Source organism: Martes martes, assembly GCF_963455335.1.
Source record: "Martes martes genome assembly, chromosome: 2".
In the NCBI taxonomy this organism is placed as follows: domain Eukaryota; kingdom Metazoa; phylum Chordata; class Mammalia; order Carnivora; family Mustelidae; genus Martes; species Martes martes.
In genome coordinates, this window is record NC_137889.1 from 202,048,013 (window position 1) to 202,070,779 (window position 22,767).

A 22,767-nucleotide genomic window follows, 5' to 3' on the forward strand; every position below is an offset into this window, starting at 1 on the left:
GGACAGTATATACCCTGATCAGTGATTTAATTTGCTTATAGTAATGAGACCTTATTTTCTTGAGTTAGGTTTTTTTTTTTTTTCCTCTCTGTGTATGTGTGTATGGGAAGGTAGAAAAGCTAAACACTTTTGATAATTTTAGGATTTGATTGGACTCTACCTAGTTCATTGATGCTTAACTGTTTTTCATATGCTTCCTTTATTTTTCAATAAATGTGTAGCTTTTAGTTTTTATCAATGGTAATATAATTTTGATCATGTATTAATGTCTTTGAACTTATATCTGAGAGGTAGGCGAACAAAACAGTCGAATAAAATAAAAGCATTCAAGTAAATGGTGCTATTTTGTTTACTGTGAAAGGGTTTTTATGGATTTTACTTTTTAAATATTGCCTTGAGTAATAAAAGCTTAACAAAGTAGAGATTTTTTAAACAAGAACATACCTACAATGCAGTGTTTTTAAGAAAACACTTAGATTCTTTGTAATTTTATTCTTTATATTTTTTCATATGTGACCTTGCCTGTTTCCTGTCATCCCACTTAGGTTTTTCTCTCTGCTTTAAAAAAAAAAAATACATAAAATGATTTTTTTGTATTTATTTGACAGAGAGAGACAGTGAGAGACAGAACACAAGCCAGGGGAAGCTGGAGAGGGAGAAAACAGACTACCCTCCCACCCCCCACCCCGCCACCAGCCCCGAGCAGGGAGCCTGATGTGGGGCTCGATCCCAGCACCCTGGGATCACAACCTGAGCCAAAGGCAGATGCTTAATGACTGAGCCACCCAGGCGCCCCTCTCTCTGTTTTTATAATATATAATGAGTAATCTTCATTGCTTTCAAATAAACTCTACATTCAGAAAATCGGGAATTGCCTAGTTGTTCTCATAGTTTTTGAAGGTGAAATATTTTATTGGCAGTTAGCTATTCATTCAGTGTAGTTGCCTCCACACACTACATCAAGAACTAATGATGTGCTATGTGCTGGCTAATTGAACATTATAATAAAAAAAATGAAAAAATATAAAGCATTGAAAACATTTATCTTTTTAGTATTAACACTTTTACTAATGCTGTTTGCATCTATTTTATATGACTCAGGACTTTTGAAAATGGCTGTGCCTGATCTTTGTTAAAATTTTATGGCTTGTGATTACATAAGAATTTGCAAATACTTTCGTTTATCACCAGTTTTGTTAAGGGTGATTATATTACCTACTGTCCATAAATCTCAGTTTAACTATTAATTTCATTATATTTTCCTCCTTCTTAAAAGTAGCAGAATCAGTTATTCAGAATTTTTCTTATGAGCTTCTGTTAACTTTTCCAGTAGACAAATAATGGAGGTAAATTGAGGGATGAGGAGAGAAGCATTTTCATGATGGATCCAAGAGTCGTAAAGAACTTAAAGAGTGTCTAGAGGAGAAGGAGAAGCTTAACTAATGGGATTACTGAATATTACGATGAATGAACTGAGGGCTGGCTGCCTTACCTTCCTTTTAGCGTCTGGGTTGTAAGGTGGTTAAGGTAGTACGTTGTAGATGTTAAGAACAAAGCCTTGAGCCAGAGGGCCTGGGCTCACATCTGCTCTGCTCTTACTTGGTACAGAACACTGGGCACTTCCATTTTTCCTAATCACGTTTCTGAACTGAGCATATGCAAAGTACCTGCCTCTTAAAGGTTATTGTGAGAATTAAATTAATTATGAAAAATACTTCTTAGCATGTGTCCGTGTTCAGTAAGCGATGGCCTTTAATACTACCATCGTGACTACTATAATAACCACCATTACTGCTGATATCATTGTTAGGATTCTTCCTAGTTAACTGAGTTTTTGATTTTCTGGGTAAGGGGCAGAGCATTTACTTTCAGAAACTCATTAGAATGTATTTCCTCAGATTTCTTTGGGTGCCATAAGCAGAGCTTGGCCGTGCGGATTAATGGTGGCGGTACCGAAGGCTCACTGAATTGAGAGGCGCAAGAACGCACTGTTAAATGTAGCTGCCAGGTTTTTTTCTCACTGCTTGCTTTGTGCAGTGATGTATATGAACAGCAGGAAAAGCTTTGTTTTTCTTACTTTTGGGTCTACTCAGTTGCTTTCTGGTTCTGTATCTTTGCTTTTTGCAGCTCACCTATTGGGCTTAATTTTTCTTCTTGAAATATAGTTGGCATGCAATATTGTATTAGTTCCAGATGTAGAGTGTAATGATTTGATGCATGTATAAATGGTGAGATGATCACCACAGTAAGTCTAGGTAACATATATCACCTCACATAGTTACTCCCCCCCCCCCCCGCCCCCGGAATGAGAACCTCTTAAGCAACCTTATTAGCAACTTTCAAATATACAATACAGTATTATTAACTACAGTCACTGTGCTGTGTACAGCACGTCCCCAGAACTTACTTATTTTGTAACTGGAAGGTACTGTTTGACCACCTGCACCCATTTTGCCCACCCCTCCCCTTTGCTTACCTCTGGCAACCACCAATATGTTCTCTGTATTTAGAAGTTCATTTCTCTTTTCCTTTCTCCCTCCCTCCCTCCCTCCCTCCCTTTCTTTCCTCCCTTCCTCCACATATAAGTGAGATCATACAGTATTTGTCTTTCTTTGTCTTATTTCACTTAGCATAATGCCCTCAGGTCCATCCATGACAAGATTTCCTTCCTTTTTAATAGCCAAATAATATAAGAGAGAGTGAGTGAATGTGTGTGTGTGTTACATTTTCTTTATTCACCCATCAGTGGACAATTAGGTTGCGTCTATTGTAAATTATGCTGCACTAAACATAGGGGTGCAGATACTTTTTTTTTCTTTAAAGATTTTATTTATTAGAGAGAAAACAAGAACTCAAGGCGGGGGCAGCGGACAAAGAGAGAGGGAGAAGCAGGCTCCCCACTGAGCAGGGAGCCCGATGCAGGGCACCCTGGGATCATGACCTGAGCTGAAGGCAGACACTTAACCCACTGAGCCACGCGGACGCCCTGTGCAGATACGTTTTTGAGCTGTTTTTGTTTTCTTTGGGTGAATACCCAGAAGTGGACTCGCTGGGTGATATGGTGATTCCATTTTTAATTGTTTGGGAGCCTCCGTGCTGTTGTCCAGAGTGGCTGTTCCAGTCTGCACGCTCACTCCCCCTGCCGGAGGATTCCTTTTCTCCATATCCCTGCCAAGACTTGTTATTTCTTATCATTTTAATAGTAAATAAATTTATTTTAGTACCTATTTTCTGTGGGAAGCCAGGAACTCGCTTGCTTGTTTTGATACACTTAAAATTTATTATGGAAGCAAGAAATACACAAATAGAGGCAGAACAGTTCAGTGAATTATGTACCCGTTCTCCAGCTTCTGTGATTATTAACTCATGGTCAGTCTTTTCGTCTATGGCCTTACCCACTCTTTTTTATATTGTTTTTTTAACGATCTCAGACATTTTACTGTACCTTCGGAAAGAAATCAGAGATTAAGGTAGGAGTTCCTTGGAGGTTTCCAGTCATTGCTGCTGGGTCGCGTCTTGGGCAGGTGTAGAGAGGGCTCTGATCCATGACGTCTAGGGGGGCTAGCAGGACTCCCCCAGACACACTAACCGGGCATATTGGTAGTGCCATTTTAGTGTTTGGGTTATGTATGATTGAACACGGTTATTACTGGCTATTAATTTGGTTTCATTCCTGCAGTCCATAGAATAAGTTATCTGGGATCCATATACTTAACATGTAAGTTTCTAATACAGATGGTTCCGCTTATGATTTTTCAACTTTATGAGATGAGAAAGCAGTACACATTCAGTTGAAACCATACTTTGAATCTTGAATTTTCATCTTTTCTCGACTGGCAGTATGCAGTACGTTAACTCTCTGGTGATGCTGGGCGGCCGCACTGCGCAGTAGCTCCCAGTCACCACCTGATCGCACGGGTGAACGATGATACTTTCAAGCATTCTGTGCCCATGCGGTCACTTTGTTTTCCATTTCAAGTACAGTATTCGATAAGTTACATACGGTACTCATTCTTTACTGTAAAATGGACTTCGTGTTAGATGATTGTGTGCAACTGCAGGCTAACGGTAGGCGTGCTGAGCACGTCCAAGCTAGGCCAGACCAGGCTATGTTCAGTAGGTCAGGCGCATTAAATGTATTTTTGACCTGCAGTGTTTTTAATTTATACTGGGTTTATTGGGATGTAACCCCATCATAAGTCGAGGAGAATCTGTAATAATTTCCACAGGTTAACAGGTAAAAATAACAAGTTAATGCTTAAAGTATTGATAGTTGTAAAATCAGAGTAGGTGTTCTCTTTTTAGGTGTATTACTGTAAGGATAGTAATAAGTGGAAGTCTTTGGGAGGGAAAATCTTCATGAAAGGAAAACAATGTAACAACATTTTAAGCAGAAAAATTCTTTGACACCTCTGTTCAAAGTATTTTCCTATTAAATTTGTTGAGCTATCAGAGAGGCTGGCTTGGCTTTTACTTAGGCCCAGGGATGGATCTGTCATTTTGTATAACTTGAATGGGAACCCCTTTGTGTAACTTTTGGCCTAAGTCCTTAGTGAAACCGTAATTTTAACTTGGTCACTGCTGCAGGGGCCCCAGCCCCTTTAACAGCTCTTTCTGTTGGAATACATGTGGATGGTGTGCTTTCCTGTACAATTAGTTATGAATGTAACCGTTTCAGCTGCCTTGGGCAAGTGTTTCAATTTTTATTTTTTTAAAAGGTTTTGTTTGAGACAGTGCACGCCTAGGAGTGTGAGCAGGGGTGGATGGGTGGGAGGGAGAGGGAGAAGCAGTTCCCCACTGAGCAGGGAGCCCAGTGCTGGGCTCGATCCCAGGACCCTAAGATCATGACCTGAGCTGAAGGCAGACTGAGCCACCCAGGTGCCTCACAAGTGTTTTCTAATAAGCTATGTCTGATACCTTAGTTGGAAATAATCATGGTGGTTTAATCATACGCTACCTTCAGTGCTGAGACGTTTTGTGTTCTTAGGTTATGTAAGTGGTGTTTGTATCAACAGAAAGAGTCACACAATTAGGAGCAGAGAAATAGCCTTTCATTTCTATGCGGCTGATGTTTTAAAAGTTGATCTTACATTTTCAGTAGAATCAAGGTCAGTGGGACTGTCTCATGATGATTCACATGATCACTTTAAATTGGGTAAACAAGGGTGTATTCTAACTTATCTGCCTTTTTTTTTTAATGAATTTAAACACTTTTGGATGAACTAGACACACGTACTTCTTAATCTGTTCTTTCAGGAGCATATTTTTATAGATGATGTGATTTTATTGTTTTGAAGTAGGAGTTAATAAAACACTAGACTTGAGGTTTAATTATTATGAGAGAAAATGGACAAACTACTTAAAAACTGAAGTTGTCCTTCTTGGCAGATGTGTCTCAGTGTTTAGCTGGATTAGAGCTGATACCTCTGTACTCCAGATTATATCGTTTAGTTATCAAGGAGTACATTTTGCAACGTATGGCCCTCTTGGACAGTTTGGGAAATTATATTATTTAAATTAAATGCTTCAAGGTGCCTTATTGAGTTCTTTTCCTTTTTTCTTTTTTAATGGCTGGTAATATCCAATGTAAAAATATTCAGAGCTAAAAATGTAGCTATGTTCTTCCTATGGATTTCAGCCTCCTCATACTTTTGAATTAGAACCAAATCAGAGGGACACAGGAGCTCATCAGATAAAACTGTCGACATTAATACTAAAAAGCAGATTGCAGAATGAAATTTAGATCTGAAGGCAAATGGGCCTGTTGATCTGTGTTCAGTCCCCAAATGTACTTAGCCATAGGCAGTGCTGGAAAGCCACAGATTCCCTCTACAGAAGCAGGCCGTTTACCAAACATGGTTTCAGAGAGAACGTTTCTGTCTGGAGAATCATCCTGAAAGAAAGTCTCAGAAATTGATCCGTGTGGGTGCTTATTTATTTTTGCTAGCTAACAGTTAGACAAATCACTGTTTTCTTCCTGGAGAGGAATGAGTTATAGTAGTAGAGGCAGGTAACTAGTACAGTGGTTTTCACACTGTTTGACTGTGGTCCATAGTAGAAAATACATGTTAAATATGACCTGGTGCACGTGTGCGCATGTACACACAAGCACACGAAACAAGTTTCATGAGCTATTGCTTATGCTTACCATAATAATGCACTCTAAATTTTGTAGTCTATAAAATAAATGATAGTTGTGACCCTTTAAGTTGATTTTACGTTCCGTAAGTGGGATCAGTGCAGTTAGGCAAACTAGACTGGCTTTAGCAGATGTAAACCTGGGAGTTAGAGGCCTTCTGTTTGGGTCTAAGATGATACCGGTTCTCTCCACAGCTTGGTTACCTAATCATTGGGGGACGCTGTGCTGTGCTTAATTTGGGAGATGGGGTTACCTGTAAAGATACTGCTTAGAGAATATAAAATCTCAAATGTATTGGCCCTTAATGCTTTTCATTACTATGGAAAAAAAATATATAGGATTGCCAGAAGGATCATTCTTTTCCACTCTAGATACTTAAAAAGCTTTGCCTAGATTAAGTCAGGCCAGAAAAGTATATTGTTGTGTTGAGCTATTCTCTGCTCTTACAGAATTTCTCCTGCTGAATTGCATTTAGGTGTTATGTTGCCGGTCATCACAGTAGGAATGACCCATTGCAGTTTCTTAAGGACCTTATTCATGCTGTATGAACTTTCTTTAGAAAGACTCGAGAGATTTTACTCTTTGCCGTCAATATTAGGAATAGTGCTTTTTCTTAACACCTGGTTTGTTTTTGTGCTAAGGATACTGTGATTCTTGTAATGGATCATGTTGCTGTATTTGTGTTGCTGACTAGAAAGTAGCTAAATTTTTGGCTTACGTTTATAGGACCAAATCATATGCAGTTTCTTTACTGACATCATTATCCTGTTTTTTTTTTTTTTTTTTTTGTGGGCGTGGGCACAGGCTCTTAGCCATTACTTTTCTATTAGTATTAATTTTCTCATATACTTAAAATCTTATAGTTTTGGGGCACCTGGGTGGCTCATTGGGTTCAGTGTCTGCCTTTGGCTAAGGTCATGATCCCAGGGTCCTGGGGTCAAGCCCCGTGTCGGGCTGCCCGCTACTCTCTCTCCCTCAGCCCCTCTCCCTGCTCGTGCGCTCTCTCTCTCTGCTCTGTTTCTCTCTCTCAAATAAATAAAGTCTTTGGGAAAAAAGAAAACAAAAACAAAACCTCATAGTTTTGTATGCTTTTTCAGGTCTCTTATAGGAATAAATATTTATAATTAGCTACAGTTGAAATTAGATTTTAAAAGCCAAATAAACTTAATCATTAGTATAGAAAAATAGATTAAGTCGGAATTTGATAAGTTTCGTGTGATTTGTTTGGTTTTTAAAAATTATATGAATAAGCATTTATTGTTAAAAGTCTGTTTAAATTTATTTCTATATCATGTACTGTTATACTTTTAAAACATTTAATATTTGTTGGTGTCAAGATCAAATATGATTTCGGAGAATAAAATAAACCTGTAGATTCCTGAGTCTTCTCTGGAATGTGGTTGAATATAAACTAAATAAATAAATGTTTTTGGTTATTTACATCTAACAATGGTGACAAAATAATAATCAGTTTTATAAGTGACCTATTTTGTCTATAGAGTCAAGTTACAAGTAGAGTATTTTGTTTTTTAAAGATTTATTTACTTAACTTTTAGAGAGAGAGCGAGCGAGAGAGAGCGAGAGGAAAAGAGAGTACGCACGCATGCACGGGTAGAGGGGCAGAGGGAGAGGGAGATCCCAAGCTGATTCCTTGCTGAGTGTAGAGCCTGATGTGGGGCTGGGTCCCAGGTCCCCGAGATCATGACCTGAGCTGAAATTGAGTCTGATGCTTAACCGCCTGAGCCACCCAGGTGCCCTCATGCAGAATATTTTTTAAAACTGACTTTAGAATCTCCTGAATCAATTTCTACGTTTGTACTTAGTTGCATTTGCCACACAACTGTGTTTTTAACCTAAGTTTATCATGCTGTTGGAGATGTACTATACGTTGTTTGTTCAAATATTACTTAAATTTGAAAGGAAGATTTAATTTATTTTTTTTCTAATTTTAATTTACCCATTTATATACTTTCTATACTCTCTATACATAATTTCTTTCTATACATAATTTTATTAGCAAGTTTCAGAAGATTACCTAATTGATGCTATGCATTTTTATTCCAAATAGGTTTAAAAATGATTTGAGGGGTGCCTGGGTGGCTTGATTGGTTAAGTGGCTAACTCTTGGTTTTGGCCCAGGTCATGACCTGAGGGTCCTGGGTTTGAGCCCCACGTTTGGCGGGGAGTCTGCTTCAGGATTCTCTCTCTGTCTCCCTCTGTCTCGCCCCAACCCCCGCTCACTCTCTCTCTGTAAAATAAATAAATTGTAAAAAAAATGGCTTGAACATTATAAGAACTTAGAATTAATCAGTGAATCAGAGTTAGAACATGGAGATGTCGTAACAAAATATGAGCTTTTTAGTTATAGAGTTGAATGTAGATGTCAGCGTTCTTGTGAACGTGTGAATTAATAAGTGATGTAATAGAAAAGTAGTCATTCGGTTAGAAGAAAAGATCATTTTTGTTAGGAAAACAAGTCAGGTATTTCAAGCAATGTTGTAAGACTGGTGTGAAATCTGTTGATAATAGAACCATAAAGCTCTACTCATACTTTTGAACATGGTGTAAATAATATGTAGAAATAAGAGCTAGGGTGAATATCGTTAACATCAGTATGGGAAGAAAGAATGTTTTTGGAAAACTGTTGTATCAACCCTGAACTACTTTGTTAAACGTAATGCATAAACAACTTAATCTCTTCTCAATCATTCAGGATCATTTGAAAATTAGTGGAAGTATTTTAGATAAAATAAAGACCTCTACTGTGGCTTTGGAACTTTCTTGAATAATTCCCTGGTGTTCACTAAACTCACTGTTTTGTGTCACTTTCTGAGAAGAACATTTCTATTTGTTTATTTATACTTTTGGTGCAGAGCTCTTCCATGACCATTTTTAGCTTCAGTTAATGCTTCAGGTTCATGTATAAAATAACAATTTCTATATTTTCTAGAACACGAGCAAACTCTACTAGAATCACTTGATCTTAGAATGGAAAAAAGTGTATATTCATTTCATTGTTTTAACGTACCCCTATATAGCTTCTGTGTATTCCGTGAAACTTAACAGTTTAATCTGTTCTTTCAGGGTTCATGCTGGAACCAGATCCAGAGCGCAGACCTGACATCTTTCAAGTGTCCTATTTTGCATTTAAATTTGCCAAAAAGGATTGCCCAGTTTCCAACATCAATGTGAGTAGTTTTTCAAGTAGGATATGAATTTAAAATCCCATTTCTTTTTTTTTTTTTTCTTTAAAGATTTTATTTATCTATTTGACAGACAGAGACCACAAGTAGGCAGAGAGGCAGGCAGAGAGAGAGAGAGGGGGAAGCAGGCTCCCCGCTGAGCAGAGAGCCCGATGCGGGGCTCAATCCCAGGACCCTGAGATCATGACCTGAGCTGAAGGCAGAGGCTCAACCCACTGAGCCACCCAGGTGCCCCATAAAACCCCATTTCATATGTATAGGTACATACACTTTCAGAATTATTTGTTTTATGACAAGCGGTCTGACAGTGTGTTTGTGGTTAGTATTTTTATAAAAAGTCACAGTTGCCAAACTGTGCCGAGGTGCCCTGGGGAGCTACAGCAGACCTGGGGTCCTGCGGGATCTTTTTCCTTTTTGAGGGACACGCAGTGACCTCTGTTTGACACAGCACAAACTGCTTTCATTCAGTTGTTTGGGCCTCTCTGTTCCGTTGCGAGGTGCCTCATGAAAAGTTCCTGAGGCGCAAAGTGCTGGGTACAAAGTCTGGTCACCTTCGGTCTGAAGAGCGCAGCTAGTGTACGTGGACAGACCTGGGCTCAGTTCTGTCCGTGACTGGTTTTGTATGTTTCAGGGAGTTACTTACTATCTCTTTCTTTTTCTGTGAAACTAATACTTATGAGGATCACAAATAATAAATGTGAACCGTGTGCTTCATCCGTGAAAGGTGTTGAGTCGACGGTAGCTAGCCTTGTTCCGAGGCTTTGAGTTCGTCTGCACAGTACACCTGATTACAGCACATTAACTCTGTATGGCAAGTCTTTGCTGATTTTAATAAAGGTCTGTGTTCATCACCGACTTTAAGCCAGTCTCAACTTTTTTTTTTTCTTTTAAAGATTTTATTTATTTATTTGACAGACAGAGATCACAAGCAGGCAGAGAGGCAGGCAGAGAGAGAGGGGGAAGCAGGCTCCCTGCTGAGGCAGGGCTCGATCCCACGACCCTGGGATCATGACCTGAGCCAAAGGCAGAGGCTTTAACCCACTGAGCCACCCAGGCGCCCCCAATCTCAACTTTTAAAGATTATTCTGGCTCTTGTTCAGATAGGTCTTTATGGTGTATAAAACTTCGTCCATCCCACTAAAAAAATAAGGAAGTTGGTACTATTTCTTTTTGTTTTTTGAAGCTTCAATGTAATATATTCTCTGTCGAAGCTGAAAGTGAGGCAGTTCTAACCTAGTAATGAAAGTAGGTTGATTTGACATTTGTGGATTTTTAGCTTTTCATTCAGCAAATATGTATTTGGGTGCCTACTCTAAGACAGACATTAGAGAGCATGTGTTGGGTGACCTTTACGAGTGGTGTGATGAGCATTATCTGCAGTAGAAACAACACTTCCCTCAGCTCTTGGGGTCCGCTTCTTTTTCCAAAGTCCTTTGGAAAATAGTCACTGATTTACAAGTATACTGTAATCCTTCTTTTAATCTGATATTTACCGGTTTGTAAAGTAGATCTGATGATGATGTTCTGTTTCTTTTCCAACGGTGTCTGTGGAACATGAATATGAAAGTGACATTTGGGCAGCGTGCAGTGATATTTGCAGATTAGATCTGGCAAATACGTGTGAGCATGTCGTAGGCATCTGAGGTACAAGTAGTATTTCCTTGATAGTACTTTTCAAGGGTATATCCATACTGTTTAAATGAAACTTTCTGCAATTAAAATGAAAACGAAAATGAAAAGTTTTATTTTTTTCTTCCAAGAATTCTTCTGTTCCTTCTGCTCTTCCTGAACCGATGACTGCTAGTGAAGCAGCTTCTAGGAAAAGCCAAATAAAAACCAGGTAGGCAAAGCTATGCTGAGATCGGAAAAGACATTTTTTACAAAATGTATAGTTCTTTTTTTAATTCTAGCTGGTATCGTTGATTAAATATCATTTTCACACACAAAAAATGTGTGTTCTTTATTGTATGTGATGAGGAGCTTAGATAGCAACTATAAAATGAGCTTTTTTGCATTAAGTATGGGATTTGACATCGATCTTACTTGAAGTGCTCACCCTCAGCAGTTAGGAAGTGATTATGCAACGAGTGATGTTCCATTGGGTCATTTTGAAGGGTGTCATTATTTCATCACATGGTAACTCTAATTCATGAAATTTTTGTATTGTGTTTATAACTAGTATTTTTTTTTTAAAGAAAGAAATAACTTACAGCAAACTAGAGTATTCTAAATTCATGTTCTTTTATGTATTCTAATACATATTTGGAATATGTATTGTTATGTATAACTTATAATGAATGGTTATAACTAATTCTTTTAAGACTGATAAAGAAGTATAATGTTTTAAATTATTCATAGTTGTTTATTATATTGATAAGTTTGATATGTATTATGTAGGTTAAGATGTGTGTCTGATTAATGATTGAATTAAGGATTTTTTATACTATTTTTGTCTGTAATAGTTAATAAACAGGATTATAATTTAGATTTTCAGACAGATAATAATTGCATGTGGGGAGATATCTTGGTCATGGCTTTTCCCCCCCCCCTTTTTTTTAAGGTATCTTTATTTGAGAGAGAGCATGAGCACTCGAGTTGTGGGGGTTGGAGGGTGACAGAGGGAGAGAGAGTCAGAGAATCTCAGACTCCCCGCTGAGCACAGAGCGCATCTCAGGGCTCGGTCTCAGGACCCCTGAGATCATGACCTGAGCTGAAATCAAGAGTTGGACACTTAACTGACTGAGCCACCCAGGTGTCCCATTCAGAGCTTTTTTTGTATTTTACTTAGGTAAAGATTTTATTTGACATGAAATACATAAAATATGTTTATTATGCGCCTGTTATATGTAAGGTATAGATCCTGGAAACACAAAGAAAAAGGAGCAGTGTTTATTCTCAAGGAGCTCAAATTCTAATGAAGATAGACAAGAGAACAGTTACATGGATAGATACTGTGCGCTACTGTGCAGCTCTGAGAGTGGAGGAAGGGAAAGCTGGGAGCAGAGAAAGCCTCCTCCCCCCGGGGCTGGGGCTCCCCGCTGGATGAACAGAAAGTCAGCTGGTGACACGGGGAGTGAAACTCCAGCAGGCAGGCAGTTCAGGCACGAGGAGTGCCCTTTGTCAACGGGCCAGGCTGAAACATAAGGGGACATAGACGACAGAGGTGGGAAACGGTAGCTAGGGGCCGTCCCGAGCAAATTGGTTTATATGTCATGCTGACAAATTTGGACTTCGGGCTAGAAGCTGGTGAATTTTCAACTTTGCAGTCCGCTCTACTATTTGGGCTTTGTGTGAGATGTGCTGTTATAATAATAAAAAATAATTTGTTATTTATAAATTGTTAAAATATCATTTATGAATGACTTTGTTTAAAAAATATGCCCTCAGTCTAAAAATATTATCTTCATTCACTTGAATTTTACAATACTCTTTTGAGTAAGAGACTGAAGGAATAAAGTTCCATCTAACTTGCGGGAATCTCTTATGACCGACTGGCTTATCTATGACACAGCTGTAGTTGGCAACTGCTGTTGGTGTCGAGTGGCAGTTACGGATTACCATAGGACATGTCAGTTCAATTTTACTGTGGTCTTTAAAATTTTATTTATTTTTTAACGATTTATTTGAGAGAGAGTGTGTGAGCGGTGGGGGGTGGGTGGGGGCCAGGGGAGAGAATCTTCCAAGCAGGCGTCCTGGTGAGCCAGAGGTGCTGCCAGCTCCAGCTCCAGCCCAAGACCCGTGACGTCCTCATGACCTGAGCTGAAGCCAGGAGTCGGTCCCTTAACTGACTGAGCCACTCAGGTGCCCCTATTGCGGTTTTTAAAGTAATTATTGTGTTAATGATGGAATCTGTAAGGAAGTAGATACAGATTTTTTAAGAAGCATGAGTCAAGTGAACAAAAATGATGCTTTGAATATCTCTTTAACCATGACGGAAGTCCTAGCTATACAATTATAGGCAAATGGAATAGTGCAACTAAAATTCACAGTGCTATCCATATTAGGTTAAATCTGTACATTACATTAAAAAATTAGGTTCACTGGAGCTTATGGTCAATAATATAAATTTTCTCTTTATTGACAGAATCAGTAAAGTACTTGAAAAAATTTAAATATGTATAAAACCTAATTAAAAAATTAAGTTAGTCTTTTTTTCATGTAAAAGTCTTCTTGATGGGGGACAGGTCATTGGAGAAATCTTTAAATAGCTAGTATCATTATTTGCATGTTTTAGAGCTTTTATAAGTATTATCCATCTACCTTGCCTTACTGAGTGACATAGCATAGTGGTTTCCGTCTTTCTTAAAAGCTCCTTTCTACCTCCCTGAAACCTGCATCTGCTCTTGGGACTGTTGAACATGGAGACTTGTGACTCGTGTCTGAAAATGGGAAGATTGAGAATTACTGTCCTGGCAGATGGAAACACTAAAGTATTTTAAGAGGAGAGAGTCTGTGTTTAAGAGATTGTTCAGGAGATGGGGAATAGGAAAGACAAGGAAGGAAGCAGAGAAACAGCTTTGTCTACTGTAATAGGGCAGATGAGGCCTCACGGTGGTGGTGGTACCAGTGATTACTCAGTATTTTGTTCGAGGCGAGTTTGTGTCTTCATGTTGCCTAATCTGCCCAGGCATTTTCTTCCCATTTCTTCACACAGAACGCTTAATTTCTTCTTTACTGTCTAAAGAAAGTATGTTTAAATTTACCCTCCAGTGCCTACCTGAAGCCTTCAAAGCCAAATTAGATTAAGGGTAGAATTACTCCTCTATGAAACTCTTGACCGTATTAGCTTGACACTGGTTTTTTTACTGTCTTGTATTTATTTTACTGTATTTTCATGAACACATATCATATCTTCCTGGGTATACTGTAAATTGTCTGAAGATGGTATTGTGCTGTGTTTGCTGGATATCAGTAATTATATAATAGATCTTGGTACATTGGTAAAATACATTAGGAAACGCTACGTTAAAGTCTTTGGACTTTGGACATGCTTTTTAGAGGTTTGCTGCCCTCGTGTGCTGTGAATCTCTACAGAGCAATTTATAACAAGGCAGGGTAAGGCCTGGCCTGTCCTTTCCACTTAATAAAGAATGGATAGACAGATACAAAGACTGTACAGGACATACATACTTGAACTTAGGGAGTACAGCGTTGGTTTTAGTGTCAGATCCGTAATTTGAACTCAGTAAGTACTTGATTATCATTACGATGAGATACCATTGGTTATATGTATACATGGTAATTTTATTGCCTTTAATTCGGTTTTCATGACTTGTACTATAACCCATAGTTATAACATGGGTTATACACGTGCAGTGTATTTCTGTTACTGTCTAAAATCTTCGATTCCGTTTCAGTTCTTTTCTCTCTTACAAAGCTAGTTAAGAGGCTCCCTCTTGTGGTGTGCACAGACGTAAGGGAGAGCCGTGGATCTGTACAGTTACTGTGATTGGGCATTCTCCAAATGCAGCAGATAGAACTTGGTAAATCATGCGTGCAGACTTTCATTTCCAAGTCATTGCAAAAGGTGCTGAGGGAACTTGGTGAAGAGATTTTTTGGCAATCTTGTTGAAAAGTGAACATATGATGCTATTAGAAAATAATTGAATTTTTGTACTGGATTTATAGAAAAAATAAGTTGATCAATATGTGAGTTAAAGATTTCCCCTGGCTTTTTTTTTTTTTTTTAAGAAAAGAAAATGTGTCCTGTAGTGTTCTTGCTTTCAAAACTGTGCTTACCATTTTGACCATCCCTGTCTGTGGCCTAAGCTAAGTTCTAGTGGGGAAAATGTTGCATAATTTCCATTCATTGTTCTAAGTAAAGCATGTTGAAGATTCAAGAAATTGAATGTGAACAGGTAGCTCTACTCTTTGAAGTTTTGGCTCTTTTGTTTTGTGAACTCTGGAGGGCAGTCTTTTCTTTCTTGATCTAGAGTCTAAGCTAAGGGAGACTGTTATTTTTTGTTTCTTGTTTTTTATTTTTCTGACTGGTTTAGAGAATTGGCTCCTGATTCTGTCCAGAACCTTATGAGAAGGTTTCTGTTTGTTTCCTTTATTTTGTCTCTTTAAGAGCAATCCTGTATTCTTTTTCTATCCGCTTCAGTGGCGGACTATGAATGGTAGCAGAGCATACTGGTGTAAGGAAAATGGTTAGGTTTATTTTATTTACTTTCCTACCTTTTTTAAACATTTAACACTTGAGAATAGAGAGGAAGAAGCCAAGAGGACTAATATGATCGTCAATAATAATTAAAATGCATCTGTTGAAATAGAGCCTTTATAGACAATACTGAATTAGAAATAATCCCAGGATTTGGAATGAAATATATTCTTCTGTTGTAGAATAACAGATACCATTGGACCAACAGAAACCTCAATTGCACCAAGACAGAGACCAAAGGCCAACTCCACTACAGCCACACCCAGTGTGCTGACCATTCAGAGTTCAGCAACACCTGTTAAAGTCCCCGCTCCTGGTGAATTTGGGAGCCACAGACCAAAAGGTAATAACAGTCCTGCCAACCTTGTCACCTTTATAGTTAACCTAAAGCTTATATGGCTTGATTTCCTAGGAGTGTAAATTACTGGCAGCTTACTGTTGTGAAGCAGATCACTTAATGCTTAAACTTTCTACTGATGTCTGATAAACTCAACCCATTGTTTTCCTAAAGTTGTAGGCAAAAGCGGTTACTGGTGATATAATAGTTTGGTACAAAAAGCTTCCATTTTGCTTACCCATAGAGTCTTCAGCTAGTAGGGTTTGAGGTTGGTCATAAGGTTCAGGAGTATAGACAATTCTGTATTGTGTTGGAAAGGAGGGGTTGAAACCCTTGTCTTAAAAAGTTGTGTGTCTTTCCACTGCTTCCAGAACCCTGGCGGAGGAGTGTATCTTGGGTCTTGTGGAGAGTACAACACAGAAACCTGTCTTCTCATCTGATTTTGAGAAGATTTATTTTTCTGATCTTAAATATCTTCAAAGCATTATGATACAGTGTAGGACTTAAAAAAAATTCCCTAAGAAAATCTCTAATATTAGATAGTGAACTTGTCCTGTCAAGGGTCTGGGGTTATAACTTGTAGGCTCATCTCAAGAAAACCCTGTTTTGCACTTTATTTCATGATATAGCTGTTTTGCTTTAATGTTAAAATGTTTTAAATTAAGATGTTTTCAGCTAGCATACTCTAATGGTTAGGAGCCTCATGAACCTGAATGTGAGTTCTGTTTTTCCCATTTCTTAGTAATGTATGTTATGAAAGTTCTGGTACCTGTCTGATAGCATTGCTGTGAGGATTACATAACTGCTTACTATAATCCCTTGCCACATAGTATGTCCTTAAGAAATGTTAAATATTAGCTACTATTGCTGTTAACTGTATACTCAGGAAAGGTCATGTTTATGTTACCTGATGCGTTGCTGCGTCCTTCTGTCACGATGAGGCACACCAGGTGGAGGATTATTTCATGGAAAAGGGAAAATAGGGGAAGTTGAAACCTTTTGTGTCTGTTTCTTGGCCTCACTGTTCTCTCTTGTAAAATGAGAATAAAACCTGTTTTTCCTGTTACAAGAAATACATGACAAAGTGTGTGGTATCTGGGAAGGTTCTGTTTTGTAGGAAGCATTCCGTGTCCATTCGGTCGTTCGTTCTTTTCTGCGGCTTTGGGTTGGTGATCCTGTTAGTGTTCTCTCTCATTCATCAACGCCCTCCAGCCAGAGACCACTAGCAATACACTTGTGTTTCAACAAATTGGGTTTATTACTTACATATCACGGGAATCTGTGGGAGTGTCTCAGTTAGATGGTGTTTGAAAGACTTACTGAAGGATTGGGCTTGTTTTAGGTATTTTGGGGGAAGCTTGAAGGGAGTGGGACTTTGCTCTGGATTGAATGCCGTCAGGAAGTGAATATGATATCATAGGTATTTTGATAAATCTTACTTCTCTAAGAGGAGGGAAGCACAAGCCTCGAATTTGGTGTCCAAGCAGCAGTCAGCCGTGCGAGCAAGGCCCCACCTGGGAGAGGCCTGGTCTTTTTTTTTGCTTGGACAGTGTTCCTGAACCTGGCAGTGTTCAGATGCGACAATGGAGTGGTCGTGTTGCCCTGATCCACCGTGGTGACGGGCAGCCTTCTCTGATGTGAGCGGCCTGTGAAATGGTTGAGTGGGAGCTGTGAGGGTCAGGCCCGCTCCCACCGCAGGGACTGCGTTTCTTTTTGTCACGCTTCCAGCTTGACTTGAAAAAGCAATATGCCTTCCCTCCTGCCGTGTGTGCATCTTTTAACATTTCTCTCTCATTAAATATTATACAAGAAATGACCCACGAATATGCTCTTTTAGAATATTCAGACGGTATGGTAGTATTCAGGGAAAAATATTAAAGTCTCTATTATTTTCTTCCGTGGAGTAAAACTAGCAGCAGGTTAGTATGCATTTCCTGGGTGTATTTTTTTAAGTTCTTGCACGCACCTGTCTGGATACGAAACACTTAGGTTGTGTTTAAGGTAAAGGGACTCATAGTATACCTAGTTCTGTGCAACTTGATTTTTTTAAAACTCTTCTGCTTAGGAGAGCTTTGCCCGTTAGTGCATACACATCTACCATGTAGTTTTTAAAAGGTAGATGATATTCCGCAGTGTAAATGTACCAGTTTATGTAACCATTCAGGTCATTTCCAGTATTTGGAACATCCTTAAAACAGACTCTTGATTTCCATGTTAGAGCATTTTTCTGAGGAAGATATTAATGAGTATACTCATTTAAAATTTGTCAGCTGCTGGGGGCGCCTGGGTGGCTCAGTGGGTTAAAGCCTCTGCCTTCAGCTCAGGTCATGATCTCAGCGTCCTGGGATCGAGCCTCGCATCAGGCTCTCTGCTCAGCGGGGAGCCTGCTTGCCTTGCTCTCTCTCTGCCTGCCTCTCTGCCTACTTGTGATCTCTGTCTGTCAAATAAATAAATAAAATCTTTAAAAAAAAAAAAAAGCTCTTTTAAATTTGTCAGCTGCTGCCACATGGCCGTCCAAAAAGACTTCTGAAATTTACACTCTCAACAACAGTGAGTGTCCTTTGATTCTTATTTTTGCCAATACCTGATAGTATTGGTTTTTTAAAATGTTTCCCTTTTGATAGCTGAAATATCTGTTTTTAATTATTGATTAATTAATTGATTAATACCACTGTTTCATGTTTACTGGCCATTTGTTTTCTTCTGTGAATTATCTTTGGCAATTTTCCGTGAGATTGCTTTGTTTCTGTTTATTTTTTCTTGCCCTTCAGATTTTGTTTTTACGTATTCTGAATATTAGTTCTTTGCCATATGTATTGTGAAGTTTCTTACAGTATGTCCTTAAGTTTCCCAGTGAATTCACTTCACTTCTCTGAGCCTTCGTTTTGTCCTTTGCAAAACGGGGAATGATACTGTGATGCTTTGATGACATACTTGAAAGCGCCGTTTTCACGTAGGATTGTTATGATGTTGTTTGGGATTTCTCTGGTGCTCTGTGGCCTTGGCTTGAGAACCAGGGACTCCTCTTAGCTTGAGGTGACGAGAGGAAGTCTCAGTCTGTGAGGTGAGAGGCGCGCCACACGAGTTACTACAGGATGCTCCGTGCTGCGACCCGGCTTCACCCCCAGTCACGGGCGGTCACAGTTAGACGTTTGGGTCCTAAAAGATGAACATAGCTGGGGAGCTTCAGTTTTCATATTCTACCAAGAGGGAAGAAATACACTTAAGAGGCTAATGGTGGTAATGTCTGTGTGGTAGAATTAAGGTTTTAATTTTCTTCTGAATATTTTTATAAATGTTTCAAGACTAATTATAATCAACACACATTTCCTTAGAATTAAGAAGTAAAACGATTTTCATAGGGGTGTTGGATTTCAGGTCTGGGGAGGTTTGACGGTGTTGGTGGGAAAGAATCCTCGTCTCCCTCCTCGCACTGTCCTCCTCCTCCTCCCACGGGCTCACATTGCTGCGCCTGAGTTGATGGTGACTCAGAAATGATGGCATTTCGCATTTCCTTTCTGATACTGTGGGTCTCTTTTTCATTAATTTCAAAAGTTTATTCGTAGGATTTGCCTTGGGTAAAATTTCGGAAGCTTATAAATAAGCATCCACTGGGGAGGCAGTGTACCTAGAGTCAGCACCCGGGCCTTTGCTGAACGTCCGTTCAACAGAGGCTCCTTGGGGCCGCACAGACAGTGAGTCATTGTCCCGCCCGTCAAGGGCCTAGTCGGGGGACAGCCGCGAGGGCGACCTGCGCCGGGCAGGAGGCGGCCTTGCGCACCGAGCGGAGGTGTTAGATGAAGGGACAGGGAGGAGAGGCGCGAGCTAAACCTCGGAGGGTGAGAGTTGCAGTCGGCGAATGTGGCCGTGTAGACGGAGGGGATCGCGCCGGCGAGACGCAGACTCGTGCGGGCGCGTCGGCCGGTTGAGAAGCGAGGAGCGGGTCGAGGCTCGCGGAGGCGGAGGTGGGGAAGGCGCCGCGTTCCTACGAGGCCCACCGGCCCGGGGTCGTGGCGGACCGCGTGAGCGTTCCGGGTCCTCAAGTCCGGGAGACGCCGCCGGGCTGCGCGCTCGTGGGCGCGGGAGGGAGGGAGCGGCCTTGCCGGACGACGCCGAGGGATGCAGGATGAGATGCGGCCGTTCTGTTCGACTCTCGAGTGTGTTAACCTGCGTTTCCGAAACCCCTTTTAGGAGCCCCGAGACCCGGCCGTGGCCCCGAGCTCGCGCTGGGTCAGGGGCCCCCGCAGCCGCCCCCGCAGCCGCACCGCGTCCTGCAGCAGTTGCAGCAGGGAGACTGGCGACTGCAGCAGCTTCACCTCCAGCACCGGCCCCCGCAGCCGCCGCCGCCGCTCCAGGACGCCTACGGGCCGCAGGTCACCTCCCGCGTGGGGCGCGCGCGGCGGGGGGGGGGGGGGGGGGGGCGCGGCCGTCCTGGCCCGGGCAGCGCGGCCTCCGGCTCCGAGGGGGCCTTGGCCCCGTTGGCGCGCCCTTGAAGAAAACGCATTTTCCTTGCCTTGTGCGAGATTCTTTCAGAATCTCCTGTTGAAATAGGTTGCATCGGGACTTTATGAAGCCAAGAAGTGTTGAGTCATGGGGCATTTTGATGAATGTCGTCTTTTTCAGGTTATGTTTTGAGTTCAGAAACAGCTTAAGAATGTCATTGTTGGAAAGGTGGCATTTAGGCTCTCAGACATAAAACTGTCTTGGGGTTTTGTTCTAGGTTCGCCCCTGCCCCCCCAGGCCTCGGTTGAGGTGTGTGTGTGTGTGTGTGTGTGTGTGTGTAGGGGTGGCATTTAGAGTTGGAAGGGACACAGACAAAAAATGACCTTAAGTTCTGTTCTGCCCTTTGCCTTATCAGAATCTGCAAATTTCTAGTTTCATTAAGCTGTTTCATATTTAATGACTTGTCACAATTCCCTCTCTATCATTTCCTGAAATGTGTTGAGCCCAGTAAATGCATGGCACCTCTCGTAGGGGGCTCCCTCTCCTGGTCTTGATTAAGAGACCCCGAGCAGAACAGTTAAATGCAGGGTGTCATGGCGTTGCCCGAAGGCATCGTGGAAGGGGAGATGGAAGAGGTTGGGAATTTACTATGAGTCCCGGACCCAAGTCGCTTCAGGGGTTCTTTTGTCAGTGGGGAAATGTGTTCAGGGTTAGTTTTCTTCCAAGCATCCTTAAAGTGCACTGGGAATGCAACTCCAGTGAGCACATGTAAGTTATAGTCAGTTATGGACTCGAGTTTTTGTATATTGGTGCTTGGACTCCTAGTACTGAAATCATTGTTATGATGGTGAGCTCAGTACCAAAAAACATCCCCCAAGCCAAAAAAGAAAAAAACAGTGGCACAAAAAAGCCGTGCCTAATATTGATGAATTTCTTTGTTGTTTTCATTGTAGTATCAGCACGCAGTGCAGCAGCAGCAGATGCTTCAACAACAGGTTTTGCTGCATTCCATGTATCAGCCGCAACCTTCTGCATCACAGTATCCTGCAATGGTAAGTGTTTCATAACTTCTAGATAGTTCTCTCTGAGAATACATTCCAGTGTGGGAATTCCCAGTATGAATGGTATTATTCAGAATTTAATTATTCAAATTCGACTCAGATCAGTTAATTAACACATTCTTAACAAAGCCAGTAGTGTGTTCTTAAGCAGTTTGACATTGGTCTGAACCATAGCACCTGAACTTGGAACACTGTAACTGACTGATGGTATTTTTCTCTTACCTCATCGTATAAGAGAAATTATCTATTTCCCATGGTCTTTTGTCATGTGTCTCTTTCATTTGCCACATGTCTGTTGAATAAAAAAAGAAACTCAGTGGGAAATTGCATTTGCTTCAGAGCAAATTTATAGCAATTGCTGTACTAGTGACTATAAACTACCCTCTTGTCATTTTCTTACACTATTCAAAGGAAGATCTTTGAATCCTGTCAAGTGAGCCTAACTTCACAACTTTTTTTTTTAATTGAGGTGTAATTGACATAGCATTCTATTAGTTTCAGGGATACAATGTCGTGATTTGATGTTTGTATATTTTGCAAATGATCACCATCATACCCGTCGTCAGACAGCTTCTTAAATACAAGACTGCTGTTTACTACTGTGATGCTGGAGTCGCAGACCGCTCCTTTGTGCGCGCGCTGGTTTTCAGGCTCCGGACTTTGCTGCCGGCGTGCGAGGGGAAGAACGTCGTCAGCGGGGTGGTGCTGACGGGCTTCATGATCTCGAGCCCTGTCTGGGGAACGGCGTCTCGTTTCAGGTGCAGCAGTACCAGCAGGCTCTCCTGCAGCAGCAGACGCTCGCTCAGCGCCCGCAGCCCCGGCCCCAGGCTTCACCCGAGTTTCTCACGTCCCCTCAGGAGTTCCCGCCAGCCTTAGTCTCCTACACTTCTTCCCTCCCAGCTCAGGTTGGAACCATAGTGGACTCCTCTTGTAGTGCCAACAGGCAAGTATCTTTCTGGCGAATGCAGAGCCATGATCGTGGAAGTGCGTGTGAATGCGGAGTGGAGTCACCAAGTGGCTCCTGAATGGCGAGCCCATCTTTTTGCAAAGTCCCCCCTTTGCTCGCGCTAGTCCTCTCTTCCCGACCCTCAGGATCCCTGTCCTTCCTTGCTTTTCCACCGGTCAGGTCTGCTAAGTACTCTTTGCGGGTGAGGCTTCGCAGTATCTAGCAGCATTTAAGGCTACGGAAATTAGTGGCTTATATGTTAAGACAGTCTTTGTAATTTAAATAGAAACAAAGCCCTAACAGGCTACTTTAGTAGTTTAAAAAAAGGAATCCTTGTAGACAAGTTAATTTAACTTTGTCTACCTAGATATATTATTACTTTCAATTAATTTGATAATACTCATAAAGTTTGTCTAATTTGGTTTAATTCAAAGAGGTGGAAAAAATAGTAATGTGTCATTTGGTTCATTTATAAGAT

General features: G+C 40.7%; 1 protein-coding gene across 2 annotated transcripts in view; it reads left to right on the forward strand.

The window, feature by feature from the left end:
• Positions 1 to 22,767, forward strand: part of BMP2K (BMP2 inducible kinase) — a gene marked incomplete at its 5' end in the record, with an annotated part of 119,148 nt that overhangs the window by 71,473 nt on the left and 24,908 nt on the right. For both annotated transcript variants that reach the window (XM_080796923.1, XM_080796924.1), the window contains 6 exons: positions 9,224 to 9,327; positions 11,103 to 11,182; positions 15,685 to 15,845; positions 20,031 to 20,212; positions 21,236 to 21,334; positions 22,102 to 22,286. In XM_080796923.1, coding sequence (XP_080653049.1) covers positions 9,224 to 9,327; positions 11,103 to 11,182; positions 15,685 to 15,845; positions 20,031 to 20,212; positions 21,236 to 21,334; positions 22,102 to 22,286 — 811 coding nt within the window. The remainder of the gene's footprint in view (positions 1 to 9,223; positions 9,328 to 11,102; positions 11,183 to 15,684; positions 15,846 to 20,030; positions 20,213 to 21,235; positions 21,335 to 22,101; positions 22,287 to 22,767) is intronic.